At 44.7% G+C, this 22,891-nt stretch overlaps 3 protein-coding genes and 1 non-coding gene across 6 annotated transcripts; all 4 read right to left on the bottom strand.

The window, feature by feature from the left end:
• Positions 1-272: 272 nt before the first annotated feature.
• Positions 273-10,717, bottom strand: ubn2b (ubinuclein 2b). 3 transcript variants are annotated; one of them, XM_071918494.2, is made up of 17 exons: positions 10,101-10,717; positions 9,486-9,614; positions 9,235-9,336; positions 8,657-8,788; positions 8,392-8,498; positions 7,759-8,260; positions 7,037-7,107; positions 6,803-6,932; positions 6,183-6,289; positions 5,917-6,027; positions 5,629-5,772; positions 5,167-5,217; positions 5,036-5,078; positions 2,445-3,740; positions 2,058-2,265; positions 1,248-1,316; positions 273-967 (listed from the first exon to the last, which is right to left on the bottom strand). In XM_071918494.2, the coding sequence occupies exons 1-17, from the start codon at positions 10,404-10,406 to the stop codon at positions 921-923; spliced, it is 3,555 nt and encodes a 1,184-aa protein (XP_071774595.1). In that variant the 5' UTR covers positions 10,407-10,717; the 3' UTR covers positions 273-920. The 3 variants fall into 3 exon arrangements, with proteins under 3 accessions (XP_071774595.1, XP_071774596.1, XP_071774597.1); XM_071918495.2 differs by having other exon boundaries at positions 9,235-9,318; XM_071918496.2 differs by lacking the exon at positions 1,248-1,316.
• Positions 10,718-11,228: 511 nt separating this feature from the next.
• LOC139926691 (intraflagellar transport protein 56-like) lies at positions 11,229-16,299 on the bottom strand. Its single transcript, XM_071918485.2, has 15 exons — positions 16,185-16,299; positions 15,993-16,042; positions 15,730-15,875; positions 15,419-15,590; positions 14,917-14,991; positions 13,861-13,963; positions 13,587-13,642; positions 13,172-13,225; positions 12,965-13,028; positions 12,734-12,822; positions 12,562-12,645; positions 12,382-12,451; positions 12,193-12,299; positions 11,570-11,703; positions 11,229-11,467 (listed from the first exon to the last, which is right to left on the bottom strand). The coding sequence occupies exons 1-15, from the start codon at positions 16,285-16,287 to the stop codon at positions 11,347-11,349; spliced, it is 1,428 nt and encodes a 475-aa protein (XP_071774586.2). The 5' UTR covers positions 16,288-16,299; the 3' UTR covers positions 11,229-11,346.
• Positions 16,300-17,638: 1,339 nt separating this feature from the next.
• On the bottom strand, positions 17,639-20,881 carry LOC139926701 (small ribosomal subunit protein uS2). Its single transcript, XM_071918498.2, has 8 exons — positions 20,835-20,881; positions 20,069-20,238; positions 19,644-19,762; positions 18,981-19,226; positions 18,399-18,527; positions 18,112-18,271; positions 17,891-17,947; positions 17,639-17,777 (listed from the first exon to the last, which is right to left on the bottom strand). The coding sequence occupies exons 2-8, from the start codon at positions 20,199-20,201 to the stop codon at positions 17,683-17,685; spliced, it is 939 nt and encodes a 312-aa protein (XP_071774599.1). The 5' UTR covers positions 20,202-20,238; positions 20,835-20,881; the 3' UTR covers positions 17,639-17,682.
• LOC139926732 (small nucleolar RNA SNORA62/SNORA6 family) lies at positions 19,355-19,494 on the bottom strand. The gene has a single exon (XR_011785321.1). It is a non-coding gene; the product is annotated as a small nucleolar RNA SNORA62/SNORA6 family (small nucleolar RNA).
• Positions 20,882-22,891: the final 2,010 nt, after the last annotated feature.

Genomic DNA, 22,891 nt, shown 5'->3' with positions numbered 1-22,891 from the left:
AAATGTACTATTAACTAACTGTAGGAATAGCCCATTTTATACAGCACATATCCAATGTGGGCTACCAGTGCTCCTTGTTTTCTCACTTTGCTCTGTAAAATGTGTGATGTCTACAGAGGAATCAATCATTCCTGTGCCTTTTATCTACACTACTAGTGCCTCCATATGTACAGCTTTTAGAATTAGCAGTCACTGTATGACCATGAACTTATACGTGGCAACTCACTTGGCAGTACAAATTACATCAAATTACTAGCTCGCAAAGGAAAAGATTTTAAGGCATTTTGTTTAATTGAAAGTATGTTTGAGTTCTATACAGAAAAGAACTTGAGAATTCAAGTACAATGAAAAAGTGTACAGCTTTCATTGGAAAAAAAAGCTCAAATTTGCATTCAGTTTACATTTCTTACAGGTATCAGTGATAATTACATTATAATAAAAACAGCACCGAATAGACACACTGACCACGCATCAGAGAGGGAGGGATACATACACACTGTCTGTCCAATCAAAAGAGTAATGCATTCAGACCCACATGCATACACACACAGCTTACACACGTTTAAAAATTATCTTCCAGATTCAATCATCTCATTCATTCCTTCTCCCTGTCCACAGTGATATAGGTCTATCTTGTAAACACTGACAAAATGCATTTGTCATTTTCCATTTAACAATTCTATGAAGAATAGTATTAAAAAGTTATCAAATTGTTTTAAAAAAGTTATATTTAACTGGTACTCATGACAATTACTGATCCTTTCAGATCAAACGTCTTGAGCGTATCCCAGTCCTTAATTCAGAACCCTCTTATGAGTGGTCAATCCATCTGTCACTCAAAGCCATGTTCCGTCCTGATTTGTCCCAACACCTTGTCATTTCACTGGACAGCTTCCGCTGGGTGTTTGAATCACGCTGTATCATAGAGTCTTCCTCTTAGCATCTCCTCCCTGGCTTTGATTGACATCTGGACAGGAAGAGTAGCGATGTTGAAATATCAATGAAATTCAAGAACAAATAGTAAACAAAACACTGATACAGCTATCACAGAGATTGGACAACGACTAAGATGACTACATACGGAGACGGACGAGCATGCGACCACCACCAGACAAGCAGAGAGGGGAACAGGACAAGACAGAAAAAGAACATTGCCCAAGACAGAACACCAGACAACTGGAAAGAGAGAAGGGCAGGAGAGGGGAGTAAATGGAGCGGTCTTCGGGGGTGGGAGGGGCAGATTTTACCTGAGAAAGCGAGCTGCAAGTGAGGAGGCAGAGCAACCTGAGACCCTGACTGGAGACTCTTATACAGATCTGAGGAGACAGGACAGGGGAACAAGAAACGAGGAGGGAAAGGGAAGAGAGGCAGGAACGGATACAAAGGAAGCAGGACAGAGGAGGAGGAAAAAATGGGAGTGGAACAAGAAAAGGGGAGGAAGTGGGGGCAGACAGAAAAGAGGAGCAAGATGACAAGAGGTAAGGAACAGGTAATGACAGCAAGAGGGAGAGGGGAAGAAATAAGAAAAAGGTGGAAGATGTATGAATCAGGCCAAATGAGTAACAGGCGGAAAAGTAAACAAAACAATGAAAAGAAAAGCAGTCATGAATGCAGAAACAGTAACAGAGGAAAGGAGAAAATTTGAGGAATGAAGCAAAGAAAATGGGATAATGTCAGACAATGAGGAGAAAAATCACAAGCTTACATCCAGACACAGTATGGTGATATAACAATGGTTCAACAACAAACAACACAAAACAAGGCCTACACAGGTACCTAAACATCAAAAAAGACAAGAGCAACATACTGATAGTCACATATACAGAGCACCCACCTAATGTGTTAATGCTGAAAGTATATTGGATCAGATTGGCCCCTAATTACTAAGATATTCTTTCACTTTCTATTCACTCAAGACAAATGTACAATCTTTTTCCACATCATACCATTTATGTTATTTTTAATACCCGGCCCCAATTTCAATTTGTGTGTGGTGCATGATTTAAAATTCATCAATGTGGTGTCATCCGTAACCCTACTCTGCATGCGTCACTCACTCTGGGTCAGGGTGGAGAATGATGCAGTGCTACTGGCCGCGGAGCCGCTGGCTCCTGTACTGGAGCCTGCAGTACCCAGCGGGGGCAGGTTTAGCAGCGGGGGGAACTGGAAGGGCAGGGACACGGGCACCAGCCCCCCCAGCATCCCAAACCCCAGGGGGAGGGATGGGGCAGAGCCAAGGAGACCGCCGCTACCTGCTGTGGAGACCTGAGGCACAACAGGGGAGAGCAAGCGGTAAAACTTTAGTTATTAACAAATTACAAAACATACTTTGTGTGGAAAACACATTGATAATGTATGTGGAGAGAGAGAAGTACAGATTACAGGTTACTGATCTTGGCAGCTTTCTAGCGTGACCGCAGTGTATCACCTCCTACAGTACAAACCTGTGGCAACTGAGAAGTGACAGATGGCGATGAGACGGATGCGATTGGCTTAGCCCCCTGAGGTGTCCCACCCCCCAACCTTTGTCGCTGGCCTGGGTTGGCAGAGGCCGTTGCGGGGGAGGCACTGGATCCTGAATGCTTGCTAATGGATGAGGTGTTAATAAGGCTGGTGTTGGTGGTGCTGTTGCTGTTCGGGGTCTTCTGGCTGCCTGGAGGAGTGTAGCTGCCTTGACCTGGCTTGGTTGTTCCTCCTTGGGCACCTGAGAACGGCGGGCGGAACCCTGCTGGGCTTTTGGAGTACTGGTGTATGGAGGGGGTCGCCTGAGACCTGGGGTGAGGGGAGATGGAGGGCGAGGTGGAGGTGGGAGCGATGGGGTTGGGGGCGCGAGGAGTGAGTTTGATGATGGGTGGGGTGCTGCTGTGGGTGGACTTGGTGAGAGTGGCGTGCATGGGGGTGATGAAGTTAGACTGGTGCTGGGAATGGGACTGAACTCCGGGAAGCGAGTGAGAGAGGGAAGGAGAGGGGGAGGATTTACTCTGGGGGGGCTGGGGCAGGCGAGGCGTCTGCAGCGTTTTGGGGGTCATGTGAGAGGGTGATGGGAGGATGTGTGGCCGAGACTGAGGCGATGCAATGATAAGAGCGTCACCGCTGTTGGCTTTATTATTATTGCTGCTGCCTTTGAGGAGGCCAGAGGGGGGAGTGGAGAGCCCTGTCTTTGATCCGGGGGGAACAAGGGGAGAGGCAGTGGGTGGTGGACGCGGTTTGGGTGTTGAGGGCGAGGCGGCCATGTTAGCTTTAGCCAGGCCCGCCCCGGCAGGTCTCTGAGTGTTCAACGCTGAGTGTCTGTGCACCTGCGCCATGCCCTTAATGCCCCCCAACCCGTCCACCCTCACTGAGGGCAGAGGGGAGGAGGAGATGGAGGAAGGCCGAGAGAGAGGGGTGGAGGAAGACGAAGAGGTAGAGACGTAGTGAGGTGCATTGGAGCTGGGAGTGCCGACGGAGCTTTTTTTGTGCTGCTGGAGGAGTGTCGAGGCGTGGAGGGAGGAGGGGTTGGCGGCTGCCTTGGGCCTGTCCGGGGACGGGGGGCTGTCCCCGTGGGCCAGGCCCTTGGCTGCGTTGCTGAGGATGGCCAGGGCCTGGGAGATGGAGTCTAGGGAGGGAGCTGTCAGATCCTCGTCGAGGGAGTCCAGACAAATGGGCTCAGAGGGCGACGGGGGCGGTCGCTTGGCAACCTGGGCAGCGGGGGAGGGGGTGGCACCTGCTGAGGGTGTAGACCGCTGAACCCAACCAGTCTCCTGGAATTACAGAATACACAAAGATAACAGTTACAGGAACGAGTTAATAACTGAACTTTTTTACATGGCTTTGCTGAACACTTCTGAGGTCTGTTCTGCCCTACAAAGGTGAACAGCAGCAACTATTTTTGTGTTTTTCAAAAGGTCAGACATGACGTCTGACCTTTTGTTGACTTAAGTTTAAGTTTGACTTAAGTTTAGATGGCATTTTAACAAACATTAGACCCATAGGTGCTAGTAAACAATATATATCATCGACTTCTACACCAAGAATACTTTTGTCCGGAGAGGATGAAGGTGAAGATAAAGTATTTTTTCTCAGTTTCACTCTGTCATGCTCTTATGCAGTTCCTGCCCTTTAGCTTTGTAGGGCAGTGTTATTTCTGAATAATGGACAACTTTTTCACATAATAGACTTTACACCGCTGTTTCACATCTAATGACATGACTGCAGTCAAGAAGTCTTGTCGATTTTATTGATTTCTAATCACGTTAATCAAGTCTTCTTGGCACAAGACGTTACTCCTCAGTTACTGCAGACAGTCCTGCTGGACTATTTTGTGGTGGAAGCTTGTAAGTTACTTTAGTTTGTTGTAAAATCATTTAAAGGAGGGGTATCATTTGCTTTTTCAGCAATTTTATATAATTACCTGGTGTCTATAAAATACATCTGTTAAGTTTTTTTCAGTAAAAATCGTTTAGTTATAGCTTTAGCTATTCACTTCCCAGTGTTTGTTTTCCACCTACAAGAAAATAGGTAGTTTTACATAAGCAGCTTCTATGCTAATGAGCTACTGCTCTGATTGGCTGGCCATTCTGGAAGGCCGTCCTCCTCTTAGCGCTGATTGGTCGATTTCAGACAGTCCAGTATCTACACTGACACTGGAGCAAAATCTGACAGGCTTGTACAAGGGGGCGAGTTTTATAGTTGGTGACCGTGGGGAAACAGCATAGTAACATGATTCTATTTTTTTACTGTGATTACTTCACACCACCAAGTACCAAAATCACCATAAATACTAAGAATTGCCACAGCCTAGGATACCCCCCCTTTACATCAATATTTTGTGTCAAATGATTGTCTTTGGTAAGTAGCCATGTAATAAGCAGGATAAATTACAGCAAGCCAGTCTTTATTGAAAAATAAGCCTTCAGAGCGATCATGACCCTGACATGATAATGACCGACTCGCTGAATTTTCCCTTACTTATTAGCTGGCACCCCCCAGCAAACCACACAGCATGACATGTATTGCAGTGAAACTCAAAGTAAATGGCAAATAAATAGCATCTAACCTTTGGCTTGGCCTTGGGAGTAGGGACCATCTTTTTCTTTGCTCTGGAGCGGAAAGAAACAACATAAACATGAGACAAGAGGCTAAACGAGTCAGTCATGAAGAAATTAGTTAATAATTTGCATGACTCACGTGTTGCCTGTGAGGTGACCATGAACCATGATGCTCTCTTTGAACAGCATCCTGGAGACAAAAATAAACATGTCAGATTCAGAATACCGTTAATTGGCAAGTACAATAAATGTAAAGGAATTTGTTTTGGTAGCACTGATGCAGAGATGTAAAGACAGACAACTTACAGCGGTTCACAGTACAAACTAACATACATGGTAGAAGGACAGCAGGGACTTACTACAGACAGTATACTACAGACATAACACTACATAATGTATGTTCAACATGCTACAGCCATATGCATTAGCCTTAAATATGCTCTACTAATAATTAAGTAATAAGTAAGTGTGCTGCAATGTAAATGGCTAAAGCTATTGTGAAGCTTTATAACTTTTAAAAAGAATACCATGCAAATACAGCTGGTAGTCATTAATGCTCTAAATCATAAAATACACTCAGGCAGCAAAAACACACACACACCTGGCCTGCATCCAACCCTTGGGCCAGAGTGGTTTGACTTCAGTCTCCATGAAGCCCTTGAGGTAGTCCTCTAGAGACAGCGAGTTCTGGCCCTCCAACTCATAGCAGCCCAGCTTCACCCGCACCAGGTTACACAGCAACGACCTGGAAAGTGCACACACACACACACACACACACACACACACACTCACTAAGTACACAGTCCCAAGAGAAGACAAACTGCTGATCGGGGTTTGAAAAGCAGGTCATGATATAGCAGCAAAGTCACTCCTGGCGAATAAAACTGACCTGAGTTTGTCGTCCCAGACAAACTTCTTTCGAGGCCCCATCACCCGCTTCCCCGGTTTCTCTTCATCTTCCTCTTCCGAACCGTTCTTCTCTCCCTCCTCAGACTGATGCCTGTGAACACAGAGAAATAATCACGGTATCATATATCAGAGCCCCTTTATGAGAAAATAATATGGATGAGAAGATGATAGGAAGCAAACAGAAGTAATGACTTTGGTGAGTTGTAAGCTCAGGATAAGCCACAGCCGAGTTGAGAGAGTCCTTACTTTGCCACCTTAGCGATACAGTCCATGTTGTATCTCGCAATCTGCTCCGGCATCACACTGCACACTGCCAGCTTCAGCTTCAGCAGAGGCGTACGAAGACGGTCGTCCTGGGAGACAGGGATAAGCACTGTCAAAAATCACAGACACATATGCAGGCAAGCATACTCTCACATATGCACACTAAATATAGACTTATAAACGACTTGTAAAGGCAGCAGGCACACTAGCTACAAAAACAATGACTTGGCGTTCGCACAGTTACGTTTAAACGCACCTGCTTGCTGACAGGTTATCAACATTCTCAGTTCACTAGCAAGACATTTTTCAGATTTAGAGCAGTGCCCGTAGCTAGTGCATTGGTTCTCAACCTGGGGGTCGGGATCCCCCAGGGGGGTCACAAGAAAATTTTGGGGGGGATAATTTGTGGGATTGGAAAAAAAAAATATTTCTACCATACAAATTGATTATGTCTATTTTTTCTCTAACTTTTACTTTTTTCTTCTCTGATAATCAAATAAAACAACCTGAAAAGGGACCGCATTGGCAAAAGCACCAAAAACAGGGAGCACCATTGCATTTGTGTCTCTGAATCTCACACACACACACACACACACACACACCTGTATGTTGAGGCTAAGCTTCTTAAGGCGTTTGAGCAGAGCCTCCTTATTGCAGGGCACAAAGGCCTCCAGGTGAGAGTAGACCGCTGAGCGCACCACTGCCGGCTGCTCCTGAACCTGCAACTCAATACTGCAACATGCACACACACACACACAGGGAGACGGATGGAGGTTTACATAGCAATTTGTGACTTTAGAATTGTCTACAAAAAGGAAAATCCTAATGGTACTCACTCCAGTAGGATGTTGTTCATGTCCAACGTGAAGAACTTTTTCCTGCCCTCTTCATCAAATTGACGGGATGCCTGTCAGAGTGGATAATCATTAGATAGACTTGTATAATTTAGTAATTCAGTCATATAATAATTTCAAAGTCATAAAATAGTACTGCACCACTGTACATTTAAAAAAATATATATACATGGAAGCCAAGGGACAAATTTACCAAGTATGATTTCTATGAACTTTTGCAACAGAACTTATCACCTGCCACCTCACTCCACCTTGTCACATCTTGTCGACTGTGTTTCTTTCTTTACCTCTCTCTCTCTTTCTACCATTCTTTCCTGCTCATCTTGCTCTTGTTTTATGCCCTCTCTCTTCTCACCCTGTCAGGGGAGAGTTGGCACTTTCACCTCATCCAGCTCTCCCTCGAAAGAGCATCACAGCTCCTGTTACCACAGCAACGTCTAATTTTCATTCCTCATCACCACCCTGACACAATGTCTCTGTTAATCCTGTTCTAATTTCTGAAGGAAATGTCAGAATCTTGACAAACATAGCTATCAAAGGAAGAGGGGGGGGTAATGAAATGTAACAGTAGCCCCCTTTGTGCCAAATACTGTCATGAATGATTTTCTGTCATACAGCAATTGCACCGTCTGGATCATGAGTATTCAAGTCAGATTTAATTTACATTCTAAAAATGTGATCCAGGGGAACAGTGAAGCCCGTACCGCTCGTAGGTCTTCGATGCGCTTGGTGAGCGGGGCAGGCAGTCCGCTGGGCAGGGGAGGAGGGGGCAGCACGCTACCCTGTGACACCCTACCACCACCTGGTTTGTGCCCCATTCCCATGGAGCCGTTCTCTGCCTGCGCTGGGCTGGAGGGCTGAGGAGAGTCCAGCATCCCAAAGTCCAGGTCGCCCATCATGTCCTGCAGCATGTCGTTGTTATTGGCGGACCCCAGCAGCGACATCACGGCGGGGTCGGCGGTCAGGTCGGCCATGTTGAAGTCGTTGCCGCCAGCAGCCTTGGAGTGGGCGTTGAGGAGAGCACTGTTGGCGTTGGGCACTTTGGCGTTGGGTCGTGGCAGACCAGCGGCGGTGGCAGGGTTCTTCTTGCGCATCTCATCCTTCTCTCTGGTGAAGCGGCGCAGCATGTTGGCCAGATGGATAGAATCCTTCATCAGCTTCTTCCTCTTCTTCTTCTCGGGCCGGTGAACATTCAGGGCCGAAACTCTGTCAGAACAAAAGAAGAAGAGAGACAGTAAGAGAGATCGAAAGTTGGGATTTTGAATCCGATTGGCATTGTGAAGGTCTAGTGAAGCAACAAGCCCAACATGAAACGCTGAAGGAAAATTAAAACCCACCCTTGCTTTGGCAGTCTATTCTTCCTGGGTTTCTTGTCTTCCATAATGCCGCCATCTTGCTTTTTCCGACGTTTCTTTATCACCCGCTCTTCACCATCTTTCATCTTCTACACACAGAGGCATAAAAAATGGGGTTTAGTAGTTACATATAACCATGGTTGTTTTCAGTACAGTAACATAGTTTTACACTTCAGAAACCTAACGTACTTGGACTATTTCATGTGTATAACGTAGGCTATGTCATATAAATCTGCTTTTCTCCTACCTTGAAGTGGTTGTCCTGCGTGCCGGCCCCCTCCCCCTCCGAGTCAGAGGCTGCTCTGAACTGCAGGGTGCCTGTGTTGATGTAGAAGCCTCCGTGTTTTGTGGTGAGCGAGGCCGGTACCAGCTCATCATACTGAGGGCAGGAGGAGAGAGTTACAATCACTGTTATTTCTGTTGCACTGTGGCACGCTGCGACAATAGTTTGCCACTGCTTAGATAAAGCACTGCAGCAAAAACAAGACTGTGACTTTGCGTTAACTGTCAAAGTGAAAAGCAGGTCAACAGTGATAAGAGGAACTGCACTGCGGACAGACAAGAGACAAGTCGAGGCTGTCCTTGATCCCCGTCGACTAGCCTTCCTTCCCAAAACTGACGGGAGAACATTACAGGTTTCACCAAAACAAAAACCCAACAGTTTGGAATATGCCAAGGACAGAGAATAATAGGGAGCAGAAAAATAGACATTTCAAATTCATTATAAAGCCAGCACTAATCACTCGCTGATATGACATTGCATCACTGACAGATGAAGTGATGTTCAGAATGGGATGCGTGTGCAAGGGCAAAAAGGGAACTCACAGCCTCTGAATTATCTATGAAGGGGTCAGTCTCATCATAGCCATAGCCAATGTCAATGAGATCCTGCATCCTGTCCTTTTTCTTCTTCTTTGGAACACCACCCTGCAATCAGAGGGGAAATAACAGGATCAAAGACCTTTTGGAAATATATCAGACATTGGAGAACTCTCACACAAACATCCATCCAGCTGCACATTATTTTTCTGAATGTACTATTACTGTACACACTTCCTTGTAGACCGTAAACTTACATATTTGCTCTCAAATTTCTTGGCTAGTGCTTCCACCTCCCGTCTCTCCCTCTCATCGTCAGCGAAAGGGTCGTTGGGGTCCAGGGGAGGTGTCAGCCCTTTAGGGACAGCTGTAACCGCGGGCTTTACCTGGGGTAAACAAGTTTGACAAATGAATAAAATAGGGGCAGGAGCCTTTGAAATTTGTCTTGCAAAGAGTGCCTTGCAATTTTGAAACCTAGTGTTGCAAATAGCTGTCATCCTCATCAGTCTCTGCTAGGGTTTTTTTCCCCAACATGCAACTTTTCACCATAAGTCCTGACCTGTAATTAGAGCTGTGAAGAAGCCCAATCCATAACTTGTATAGAATAGAATTTCAACAATTTTTCATATTTCTTGTCTTAATTTACTTGTCCAGAGTTTGGCCCAGGATCATATAACAAAGTACTGAGCTTAAGTAATTCACTAGTTCGCCACTAAGTGCCTCAGTAACACTTAAATATGATAACAGATACAACTGTGACACCTCAGCTTCACACACAATGCACACAATGCCTGGCCACTCCTGACGTGCTGCCAGGTTAGGCCCCTCCTGTTCACATCATGGTTACTTGTGTCCGTCTACACAGTCCTAACCTGAGTAAGAGTTGACTGGACCAGTTCGCTGTAGTTGAACTCGGCAGATCCTCGTTCACTTGGCTCGGTCAGAGAGAGGTTTAGGCGGACTGTCGGTTTCGTCTCCCCGGACTCCCCGTCACCGCCTTTCACGTTACCAAACGGACCTCCGCAACCTCCTGACCCGACTGCTGCTGCACTTCCACCTCCATCTTTCCCCAAAGTGATCTCGGCCTCATCTTCGCGACGGCGCTTCTTGGACTCCGACGTCGGCGAGGTGTTGAAGGACGAGATGGTGACGAACGGCACTTTCCTCGGCTCTGCCATTTGATGCAGACGCTCTCCGTCCGGACACACGACGGGGGGGCGAGACTTCACTGAGCCGCCGCTGGCTGGAGAGCTAAAATTGGAGATGGTCGACAACTACAGCTAGCTAGTTGCTTGGCTAGCTAGCTTCCTCAGAATGGGTGCTGCAGGCAACACAATGACTTTTATCGCCCCTCAGCCCGTATTAATCCATACAGTAGTCTCCCTGGCACCTCCCCGGTCACCTACGAGGGACTTGAACGGTGGAAAATCGCAGTTTTGGATGTTTCCATGAAATTGTTAGTTAGCTACCGCAAGGAGGCATCCGTAGTAGCCATCTTGATCATTATTATCATTATTGAGTGACTGGGCGTGCGTATGAAAAGAAAGCGGAAGCAGAGGAGAAAGGGAGCAGTCTTTGTCCAATGGCAGAGCTAAAGCGCCCCCCGGGACACGCCCACTTGACAGACTAGCGCGAATGTGGAGAAGACGATTGTTCTGCAGGCGGGATGTTTTGACTGGGCCTGGCAGCAGATACAGAGCGCTCCTCACGGCCCGGAAAACACACACAAAAGTCCGCTGCTGGAAGTGGAACTGCAGCATTTTAAAGCACGACACACAACAAATAAAATGTGAACCTACTCCCAACATGCAAACGATGCCATGGCAATAAACATCAGGCATTAATAAAACAATACGTTTTAATCTCAGAGTAACAGCAAATATTACAGTGCATACAAGACAACAGATTTTTTAAACAAATAATACATGAGAAGTGTTTAAGCATATAAACAATTTACAATGCATATTAAAATGCATATTATAAAAATGCAATCTCTGAAATATAGCTATACCCAGAAAACACTGGCACTTAGTGGTGAAGTTTTGCATGTGAGAATTTTGATCTGAGTCTTTCAGTCTTTTTTTGGTCCAGTCTCAGTAAAACAGTCCAGTAATGACATCATCGCAGAGGGACCCTGTTGTCCTTGGCCCACTTCTTCAGAATCCTGATGATGTATGTGTATTCCACCTGAGGCCGCTCCGTGTCCCTTAACAAAGGCAGCACTTTCTTTAACATCTCCCTAAAACACAAAGACAGTAATGTGTCACATTTTCAGTAAAGCAACAGGGAAAGTAAATAAGAACCTGTATATCAAGTTGTGGGTGTAGGTAATGCGGCCTACCTTGATTCCTCCCCAGCTACAATGAGCTGAAACACTCCCACACAGGCGCCTCTTTTGCCCTCCCAGTACTCAGGGATTGGGTCCAGTCTTTCCAGGGCGTCAAAGGCTTTTGCTGCATAGTAAAACTGTCCCATCTGAGTAGAGAGGGAGAAATGTGAAATGACTCACACTCATAAAGCTGTCTTCTTCGGTATGAACTACCAGGAAACCATGTATATCTATTATAGTGCTATTACTGCTACATCAGTAATACCACAGAAATGTTATTGTGTGCTAAACTCTGGCTTAAATAATGACCCCACTGAATTTCAGTATTTAAATATTATTTTCCTATGTCCCAGAACAGTTATGTTAGGGTAAATGATTCCTGTAGAACAAGAAACCAGAAACCACCCTCCATCCTGCTGAGTCACCCATATCAAATCTCAGCGAGATGGAAAAGGTCATTTTCTTTGAGATCTCCTCATCATTATCAATAGAGGAGTTAGTTCCAGGTTATACAACTTGAGGGTGTCACAAATTAGAGTTATGGTTTCTAACAGGACACAGGAATACCATATGCATATTCTTCAATACTACAATCTAACCTTGTACAGATACAGAATGAGTGTGGAGCTCAGCACCTTGTAGCAGTCATTGGCTATGAGCTGCAGGAGGCTGAAGGACTCAGCTGACGTCTCCATCCTCACGTAGAGCTCCCAGGCCAGCCGAGCCTTCTTGTTCATGATATCTAAAGGCGACACACACTTTTCAATACGGTTATCTAATGCAGTGCCGCCACATGTTTCAGAAATATCAAGCTACTAACGTACAGCAGCGTGCCAGCCAACTGAGGTACACATAGTCGCTCCTGAGCTTCTCACTCTGAATCAGCAGGAAGGCCTGGAGGGACAGCAGAGCAACACAGCATCCATATAGATTCATGTGTACATATATATATATATGTATCAAATCTCCTCATAGGGATTTCATAGGGATGTCAGGGATAATACCTCCTCTGCCTCCTTGTAGTTGCCAAGAGCAGCTTTGGCTTGAGCATAGTTGAAGTTGAAGGTGTCATCATTGAAGAAGTAGCTCTGAATGAAAGTAAGAGCAATTGGAGCATCTACCGATGTATAATCAACTCGACGCAGGCTTTACTTTAAGCGTCACACTGATTTTTACCTTGATAGAGTCGAGGTAGACAAGCACCTCTTCGAACTGCCGCAGCAGGAAAAAAGAAGAGGCCAGGCACTGTCTTCCAGGAACAGTGTCTAGGTCACAGCAGGAGAAAAAGAGCGACTGGTTGTGTTTGCCCTAACTTACCATTAGGCTTGCAGTCTGTTGTGCGTGAGAGAATGTTACAGTGATTCGTGTACATGTAGCCCAAGAAGACAGAGGGTGGGGCGCACTCACTGCATTCATTGGCTGAGCCACCAACCAGCTGGAAAAGCTTCTGAGCTGTTTTCAGATGATGCCTCTGCAATGAAAAAGAGCAAGTTTTGACATAAAATACAGGCATAGGGCTCCATTACCATGCTATTTCCAATAATCTATAATCAAATTGTTGCTATGTAGGAAAATTTCCACAGCTGCAACAATTCAGCAGCTTCACTCACTCACCGAGCCAAGCTCTTGTCCCAGCACCACATTCACCGCCCCCTTCAAAATATACTCCTGAAACAATCAGAAGCACAGAGACACTTCTACAATACAGCTGTGCATTGAGCTAACGGGTAAGACTGCACTAACTCTGACATGGAGAATGGGAAGACAAGGAGGGAGGGGAGATGGAGAGAGAGATCTGGCGCACACACACACACACACACTTACTGTACACTGATCTATATTAAGACTAACACTGCCCTGAACCTGAGAGAGAATGAAAGATTGAGAGAATGGGGGAGAGAAGAGGTTAATACATACAGTATGCTATATACTGTAGTGCACACAAAACTGAAAGAAAGGAAAAGAAGAGGAGGAAAGGGAAAAGAAAGAACATGAACACTGTAGACAATAAAAGGTGACAGTCACCCACCTGTGGTGTGTTGAGTTCTAAGTCCTGGATCAGAGCGTAGGACTCCTCGATGTCTTCTGACAAAATCAAAGACATGAACAGCAGAGCATTAGCATTCAGTGTACAAACACATGATATACGGTATGAAAGAATATATCTGAATCAAATCGCTTCATCATCAAACATATTGAGAAATCCAAACTGATGATAATTTCACTTAGTTGACAAGTGTAATACACAGATGAATAAAAAATCCAAGTAATTATGATACAAGTCAAATTATGTGGATGCTCACCTTGCCTGAGATAGTAGATCACTAGGTTGAGCCGAGCCTCAGGTATAACATCCACCAGACCAGGAAGCACCTGTAAAGCTCTCTCCCCGCCGCGAAACACTGCCTGAAAACCAAACACATGCCCACAGCATCATCAGTCTTCACATTTTAATATTTCCATATCAGACTTGTAATTGCCAGTTATTGCCTGCTGTGAGCCTGTAAAAATTCTGAAATGCAGAAAAGTGGAAAACCCCCTGGGACTTCTTGGCTGGCAGAAAAAAAAAATGTTTATGGGCAACACAGCCAATAATGAAATTCTACCTATTTTCTGTAAAAGGGGCTCTGGATGATAATTAGATATAGAAAAACAACAACAAAAACACATTGGATACAGGTAATGGAGTGCATATTCTTCCTGTAAGTTTCTATAGCACAGTAGGAATGGAAAATTAGAGCACCTTGCTCAGTCCATTATTACTTTCTCTAAAATGAAAATTATTCTTCACTTGTACTATCACACAACAAGCTATCCACTGGCTAAAGGAATACTTCAAAGAGTGTCCTGTTTGAGGCTGTTACATGGAGAGAAGTGGACAAGTGAAAATAGGGCAGAGCTGGCTCAAGGATTGCATTGCATGTGTGTGTGTGTGTGTGTGTGTGTGTGTGTGTGTGTGTGTGTGTGTGTGTGTGTGTGACTGTGTTTCTCTATTTGGCCAATTCAGCCTGTTGTGAAAGACATATGTGTATCATCTTTACAATGCTTTACAATGCTTCAAATAGTCTTCAATAGGAAGCTGCAAGGCTATTAATTTAAGATCATGTTGTTACACAGGCCTATACTTTAACATATGCACACATGCATTGGTAAACTTTACTGATAGTCAGGATTCTTGTCTGACAAACTGAAATCTATCAAAACACCTTTCCTGGGGAAAAAAGAGTCCAACAACAAACTCTGATCTAAATCAACTATGTGTAGACCAGCTGTGTACTGCTGGTCAGCTGTTCAGTAGCAGAGTATTCAATGCAGACTGACCAGACCCTACAAGCCAATGCATTATTAATGCCTCTTACCAGGTTGTGCTGGATTAGCTCCTTTGCAAATTCAAAGGAGGTGGAGGAGATGTCTATCAGGTTCTTCAGCTCAGCCTAAGGGGAGGGCAGGGAAAAAAAAAACCAGGAGGGAAACATATCAAGGACTGTGAGAGCATAAAAGTGTTTTAACATTCATACACTGTGCACACAAATGTATGTCAGAAAAGCCATCTAATTAATGTGTCCAACAAATGTATTCATCAGTAATGGGCCACCCACCCCAGCTTGAAAAATGCGACTACTGCAAGCGAAAATGTGAATCCAACAACATAATTTCACCCAATCACTGCTCAAAACAATAATAATAGGGCAAAGCTGAAAATTTGTATTTTTACCATTACAATGTATCCAAAAAGGAACAGTTTTTGTGCTACAACTTGCATTAGAGCCAAACTAAACTACTTCAATATTTTTTATAAGGGAGCCCCAACATGAACTTTGAAGTGAGGTCAAGTTTTGGTACAAATTTGTGGAAACTGACCTCAGCTGCTTTTCCATTGAAGAGCCTGAAGAGATTGCAGGCCATGAGGTTGAGGGCAACGGTCGAATCTGGGACGCTCTGCAAATAGACAGCCAACACCTGCTGGGACACTTCGTAGTAGTCCATTTTGTAGTAGCAAAGAGCCACATACACATTCAGGGCCAGGTAGTTTCTAAAGAAGACAAAGCATTGACTAATAGATCAGGTATTTAGCATCCCAGGAAAAGAACTGTTATTCAATACACCAGTCCATGTAGACTCCACCTTCTGTCTGTTAATCCTGTACATTGTCTGTGTTGTCGCACACTCACCTGTTCCGGGCCAGGATGTGCTGGTAGATTTCAATGGCCTGCTGGTAATGGAAGCGCATGCAGTGGATGGAGGCCAGGCTCAGCTGGTCCTCAGTCACATCCTCCAGGCTCTGGTGGAACGCCATCAGCTTCTTCTCATCACTGAACTGCAGACGCGGGAAAAGAAAGGAAGAACACACACATGGACACAGGGAAGATATTCTCTCTGAGCAGGTTACTTTGGGTTATTTTAAGGGAAAGATGCATGGGCTGTAAAGGCTGACCTTGTGCGCGAGGTGGAACAGCAGCCGATTCTGCAGCTGGCTTTTAGGGGCTGAGAGAGATAAAGGTGAAAACATGAGACCGTGACGAGCTCCTCAAAATGTATTATACCATTGTCTGTGAGTGGATTACTTGTGGGTGAATAGTAAGGTGGTGGAACTAACGTGTGGGAGATCAGAGTGGGTGTGACGTACCCTTAAGTGCAGCCTCCTCAGCCTCCTTGTAAAGTCCCAAGAAGAAGAAGGTGCAGGCAAGATAGACCCAAACCTCCGAAGGGCATTCTGGTTTCATTGTCATGGCTTTGTACTCCTACAGAAAAAAATGGCACGAGTGCATGTGTATCTCACTTATTAAACCTGCGTCTTTGCAAATACAAAAACTTCATGGTGTGTACAATAAGCTTTTGGACTTTATTCCAAACCTCCATAGCTCTCCTGTAGTCTCCAAGGTGGAAAGCACAGTAGCCCAGCCACAGGTCTGCATCCACTCCTCTCTCACCTTCACTGTGCTGAAACTGTTCGCCCAGTCACACACAGAGACACATTGGAAATAGCAGAACGAGATAAGGAGCTCCACAGGAATGTTAGTGTATGCCATGACTGAATGTAATGACACGAACGTCAGCACTACCTCCAGCAGTGTTATGGCTCCCAGATAGTCCCTGTTGGTAACATAATCCTCGAGGAGAGGAGGCTTTTTCCCCTTGATTTTATTTACCGGAGTATCCCCGCCGACGGCTGGTTTTACCCTAGACAGATTCTGTGAAGCATGATTAACACCATTAAAAAACAAAAATCCCATCTAAGTTTGCCTAAATAGGTGCGGAGTCAAACTTGACTATGATGAATATGAGGTTTACTTAGCTTCAATAAAGTAGGTTAACCTAGTTCGTTTGTCAAGCTTTCCTTTTTATCCAGCAGACAGTTCATGTTACCGTTAATCGTAACTAAGTTAGGTTGGGAAATGTCCAACTTGCGTTGGCTCAAAATAACTAAATGTTATGAACGAATAGCTAACTAACGTTAGTTAACTCGACTTTGATAGCAGCAGAAACTCGACTTGTTATACCATAATTAGTCACCCATAAAGCTTACCATTGTATAGTTGTTTAAGTTGATTCACGAAGACTAACATTGCATAAATTGACAGAAATGTGTGGCGAGCGGTATTTAGAAACCATTTGATTGCGATCGCCGTCTACCTCGAGATGATTTTGCCGTTTACATAGCTGAGCTCTGGTTGCCAAGCAACGGTGCCTCCTCCTGGATTACTTTGCACCGGGAACGAGACTCTGTGGTTCCGCTAAACCCTGTATGTGTCCTTATGTTATCCATTACGTTTGGATCAAAGCTTTGTTGATACCATTTAATATAAATAAAATCTCATCATTGCGTGTGCCTCCATGACTCTTGATTGTACAACTGTCTTTTCCAACAAACCTTCAACAAGGAAGCATAAACCAACCAGATCAGTGTATTCACAATATTCAATATTTCAAGTGGTTCAGAATAAAATGCAGTTCCACTGCAAGCAATATTCTACACAGGATGTTCAAGTTGTATTTGATGTTCAGTTAGACAAGTGTCAAAGCTGACCCAGTGACCTTAAAAGACAGTAAATAGAAGATCAAGCCACACAAAGTCACAAGTGAAGTCTGTAAAAAACAGCTGTTTATTATTACAGGTCAATGTTTTAAGACCAATCAGCAGGAGCTCCACCCCATTCTGAGGCCTGGGCAGTGGGGGCAGTGGACCAATCCTCAGTGGCAGGCTGGGTACTCCAGTCCTCTGCAAGACAAAGGAATCCAAATAAATACTCAACATTCAGCAATGATTGAGGAAAATTAATAATTGTTTAGAAGTTTGGATGGTTAATGACTCCATATGAGGCTACAACTCACCAGAGAACCCTTCAGCTGGTGCAGCTGGCTTGGCAGCAGGGGCAGCAGCAGCAGCAGCTGAAAAGATGGGGCAGAGGAGATCAAGTTATGGTTTTGGTAAAGCCATTTAACAGGCTAATCAACTGTGCTGAATGAAGGTGGTAAAAGTAATTTAACTGCTACGTTTTTGTAAGGGTTGAATAAGTGACAGGTGCTCGATCGATCAAGACGAGCGCTCTTACCTGTAGGGAACTGCTGGATGGGCACAGATGGCACAGCCACACCCTCAGACCAATCGGCCACCTCAGGCTGGGTAAACTCAGCTGCAGGGGCGGTCCACTCGCCCTGGAACTCCTCCTTGCCAACAGCCTTCTCAGCCGCAGCCTGCTCCTCCTTCTCAATCTGCAATGAGAATACATGCATTTAGCAAGTGTGGAAATGGTGTGTGCGACAAAAACATCAACCTGCAATATAATGGACAGAGAACGCATGTGGGAAGCTGCAGTGTATTTAAATAGCGACGTTTTACCTCCTCAGGATCCCTGTAGAAGTAGAGATCTGGCATGACCTCCCAAGGGTGCTCCCTGGAGATGGTGCCCCTCATTCTGAGAACCTCCCTGGCCAGCATCCACCACATCAGACCCACAGAGTGGTGACCCTAGAACACACATCAGTCACAGCTCAGGGGATGGTTCGTCATCTAGGATACTGAGTGAAACTCATAACTACTGTGACTGGCATTCATCATGTCTGGTTCGTCTCACAAAATCCACAAACAAAAGGCATAGAGATCTACAAGAGGAACAGCTTTTTGTGGCAAGACCTATTCCCACTTTCCCCTGAGTAGAACAGAGAGAGGAGGAAAAAGGCCCAGCGTTTCTTTAGCACACATCCTACACCCCGCACTGCACAGACAGGATAGTGCCGGGCTCTAACGGTGTGCAAATTTTAAGGGTTCACTAAAATCTCCACTAAACCGTATCCAGATAATACACATGGTCTAATGTCAAAATAATCAGTCACATAATTCACTAAGCCCAAAGGAGCCCAAAGTCTGACGTCAATATATCTCAACAATGCAGTACAGTTTTTGTTAACCAGTTTATCTCACCTTGTTGTTGCAGGGGATAGAAATGTCCACGTATCTGAGTGGGGAGTCTGTGTTGCACAGGGCGATGGTGGGGATGTTGACGTAGGAAGCCTCAGTCAGTGCCTGGTGGTCGGCACGGGGGTCCGTCACAATCAGAAGGCGGGGCTCCCTGAAAGCCGCCTGGATCTGATTGGTGAATGTACCAGGGGTGAAACGCCCGTGGAAGGTGGTGGCACCGGTGGCAGAGGCAAACTTCAGCACGGCTCTCTACAATGACAGGAGGGAAAAAAAAAATGTTTATACTCAAGGACTCAATTTTGTTCTGTCAACCATTTCGCAATTTTTATTTATTTACACTGAAAAAGTAACGAGCGATACAATCTGATGGCATGAGTGCCTGTGGCTCAGGTCACTATCAAACCCCAGTCATGGGACAGCAGTCCTCATGGTGTTAGCGAAAACCCGGCCCGCTCACTCTAGCACACTTCCGACACCTGAACACCAACATCAGTGCCCGGTTTTAATAGTGCGCATATAAAATAATAGCATCCAAAACTGATGAAGTTGATAAACAACTACAAGAGTATTAAATAACTTCCCACCACACAAAGAGCCATATTTGACTACAGTCTAACTAGACACCAAGATATATTGTAGACATCACTTCTAAGTGTCTTATTTTACCTGTCCAGTGTTCCTGGAAGAGATGACACACACATCTGCTGGGTTTTCAATGGCAACGATGGCCCTGGCTGCCAGCAGCAGTTTCTCCCAGGTCTTCCTCAGGTTGATGATGTACACACCTGGTGAATGAAAAGGCCATGTGAGAACCCAAGGGGCATATTTGGCTTGTTCATTGTAACTGAAATGTTTTTCACTGCATATTTATTTTTGCCTTTATTTGACAGTACACAGTGGAGACAGGAGAGAGGGGGGTGACTGTGGGTACATGATTATGTGCCTTAGTCAAAGGAGCCACCAGGGCGCTGTGTTTACTGCACTTTTAATTAACACACTGTACACAAAAGGTTGATTTTCTTGCTTCACTTGACTTTTAATACCATGGCACAGTGCATTGTATAGCACAATCCAGTTGATCCAACACTCACCATCACTTTTTCTCTTGTAGACGTACTGCTCCATCTGGAAGTCCATGTTGGTGCCTCCCAGGTGGGTTCCTGCAGCCAGGAACTTCAGCACATCCTCCTCCTTCATTTGAAGGACATCCAGACCTCCGGACATCGTGACCACTTTCCCTGTGTTACGAGTTACGGGAGAGCTGGGGGAGGGTGAAAAGATAGTGTTATCTATATGTCCTATTTCTGGCAAAATTATTGTGGGGTTAGCGTGACATCGGTAGCAGGTCTCCATGTGGGAGCCTAGGCTTGCATAGAGATAGCATTATCAGAGGATACACCACAAAAGATCCATTCACAAACCAGCCTAGTTTCACGAGTATGTGATTGATTCTTTACTGACCCAGATCATCCGGTTGAAAGACGGTCTTCCTAACCACATGGCCACCCAAATATATCCAAACCCTCCAATTTCACATAAATACAGATTCACAATGATATATTAGCTTTATACAATGGGTGGATATGGAGTCTGATCAATAACAGTTGCCGTAACTTGGAATTAGGCGCGACAGGAACAGGATATACTGTGGCATGCCACTGTGTGCGCGTGTCAGCGGCTACAAGTTAGCTATGCACGTTAGCATATTTTTCTAGAGGTAAATTAAGGCTATATCCACACGATAGTCAGGGTATATATACTGGTCTGGACATAACATTTTGGTGTATTGGTCTTTATTCGACTTCCCCCAACCGCATATGATGGGTTATATACATAATAAGACACTTTAAAACTCACCACGAAACAACGCCGTATGGAAATCTGTCCACACGGTGAAAAAGAGGGCGCTGGGAGGAAGTGGCGTAGTATATGTACTCAAACTTCCAAGCGCGTGATTGGTTGTTTATTGTGAAACGGGTAAGTGTAGTTCTGCCATTTTTTCACTAGGTGGCGTTTGTGTCCTATATACTGTGGTGACTGTGTGGCGTTTTTTTAGGCTGGTAACTAGAGGTCGGATGGGTATCCCATATTAAGACAATGGGGATGGAAAGACCATATTAAGACAATGCTGAGACGCTGACTGCCCGGTGAAAGACTGCTGTGTTGCAACTTTATTTGCTAAAGATAATGGGTTCCAGGTAAAGGTATCACAATATGTACACAGCGATAGTACAACATGTTGAGAAATATTTCAAAAGAAATGTATTTTAGATTTTAAAGAGACTTTTATTTACTGTACCACAGTGAAGCTATTGGGACTAGTAAGACCAGTGCGGTGAGGTGTTGAGAGACTCAACAGAGAAAGAACAGAGAAAGAACAGGAATATGGTTTAGGTTGGCTGCTTGGTGTTGATTTAATAGGGTTATGTTTGGATAAATGTCAAGGACATTGGTGGCAATGGATCTTACAAATAAGGCTACAGAAGAAGTGGGGTGATGTGGCACATGAGGGAATAGCATGCCACAGAGTTGTGTTTTTTGGGAAAACACAAGGTTAAAGGACACAGAGTAACGGTAAGAATCAGGGATGTCAACAAATGTCAACAGATGATGTCAAAAAATTCAAACAGTCTTCTCTGTGGCTTGATCATTTAAAGTAATGACAGTCATATCCTTCATGATTCAAGGTACATTCATTAAATGTTTACTCTAAAGTCAAATTATTATTAGTTATTTTAAGTGCATTATCACCGACAGGGGTCTCAACACACTTCACATAATAAATAAATACTAAGATAAAAGTGCAAATAAATGAAAACACACACATAAGCATACATACATAAAAAACAGTGAACATATGACACTCATACTCTACACACAGAGGCTCAGGTAGCCTGTAATTTTATATTCCACCATCTGTTGACCTCCATAACTCTGACACCACACCCTGCCCAAGGCCATTATTAAGAGATTGATTCCCCAATCAAGAGGGGAAAGCAGCATTGGCTGTGACAGTGGTATGCTACTCACTGACGGGCGGTGGGCCTAATCCTCTTGGTATGGATGGCGTCACAAAGTCTAAATGGCATATTGATCCAAAAATTGCCAATTTTGTGTGCGTAAGCCACTAATGAGCCCTCTGCCACATATTTGCTTCACATAACTAAGTGAGAAATGTGATGTATGAACAGATTGATTTCCTCCTGATGAACAACAAACACATTATTGGGACAGAAAAATGATACAACCCCAGCAAATCAAAAAGGAAGTAAGTCTTTACTGAATAACTTGTCTAGTTCAGAGGGTAGAAGATCAACTTAAGTAGCTTAATATCTTACTCTTGCCTGACAATCTTACACTCGCTGTCCTTAGCTCCCATTTGATGTCATGGCACCACTCCCCCTCCGCTGCTTATCTCTGCCTCACTGCACTGCGATAAGTCTTTGGCCGTCGTGTTCTAGCAGTCTGGTGCAATAAATTGAGCATTAGGCCTGTGTCTCTCTAATCTGTTGGAGGCACCTCTGATACCTTCACACCACAGCTGAACCAGCGAACAATCAGTTTGGCAGAGAGCCCTGCTCTTATATATCCTATTCCACCATAAAAAACAGATAAGACGAAGAAGCATGATGCAGCAGGTTATGTCTGGTTGTGCTACTTGCTGTCTGTCTGTGCTTTATGAGGGAAGTAAGTGGGACAGAGATGGAACGCTTGCGGCGCAAATATGAGTCTGGGTCGAGCTAAGCTTCGTGCGAAATCTACTTTGTCACTCTGACCCCTGCCCAGGCCTGGGCCAGGAATTTAGTATGTCATGTGAAACAGTAGCCATATCTGCACACCGGTGTTTCAGAGGGAACTGAATCATTTACAGTGAAAAAGAAGGGGGTGAGAAAGTGAAGAAATGAATGTCAAGA

The sequence above is a fragment of the Centroberyx gerrardi genome, chromosome 7 (assembly GCF_048128805.1).
Source record: "Centroberyx gerrardi isolate f3 chromosome 7, fCenGer3.hap1.cur.20231027, whole genome shotgun sequence".
NCBI classification, from domain to species: domain Eukaryota; kingdom Metazoa; phylum Chordata; class Actinopteri; order Beryciformes; family Berycidae; genus Centroberyx; species Centroberyx gerrardi.
This window is presented reverse-complemented; position numbering and strand designations above follow the sequence as displayed.

Bases quoted from the DNA above. Each gene is read 5' to 3' on its own strand.
- ubn2b (XM_071918494.2), bottom strand. From the start codon at position 10,406: ATGGCAGAGCCGAGGAAAGTGCCGTTCGTCACCATCTCGTCCTTCAAC. The intron at 6,933-7,036 runs GTGAGTACCATT...TGCATGTTGCAG, and splicing joins ATGAACAACATCCTACTGGA to TATTGAGTTGCAGGTTCAGG. The intron at 2,266-2,444 runs GTTTGTACTGTA...GTTGTGCCTCAG, and splicing joins TCACTTCTCAGTTGCCACAG to GTCTCCACAGCAGGTAGCGG.
- LOC139926701 (XM_071918498.2), bottom strand. From the start codon at position 20,201: ATGTCCGGAGGTCTGGATGTCCTTCAAATGAAGGAGGAGGATGTGCTG. The intron at 18,528-18,980 runs GTGAGATAAACT...TGTGTGTTCTAG, and splicing joins CTATCCCCTGCAACAACAAG to GGTCACCACTCTGTGGGTCT. The intron at 18,272-18,398 runs GTAAAACGTCGC...TTCTCATTGCAG, and splicing joins TCTACAGGGATCCTGAGGAG to ATTGAGAAGGAGGAGCAGGC.
- LOC139926691 (XM_071918485.2), bottom strand. From the start codon at position 16,287: ATGACAATGAAACCAGAATGCCCTTCGGAGGTTTGGGTCTATCTTGCC. The intron at 13,029-13,171 runs GTGAGTGAGTGA...TTTTCATTGCAG, and splicing joins TGGGACAAGAGCTTGGCTCG to AGGCATCATCTGAAAACAGC. The intron at 12,646-12,733 runs GTAAAAATCAGT...ACTTTCATTCAG, and splicing joins TCTACCTCGACTCTATCAAG to AGCTACTTCTTCAATGATGA.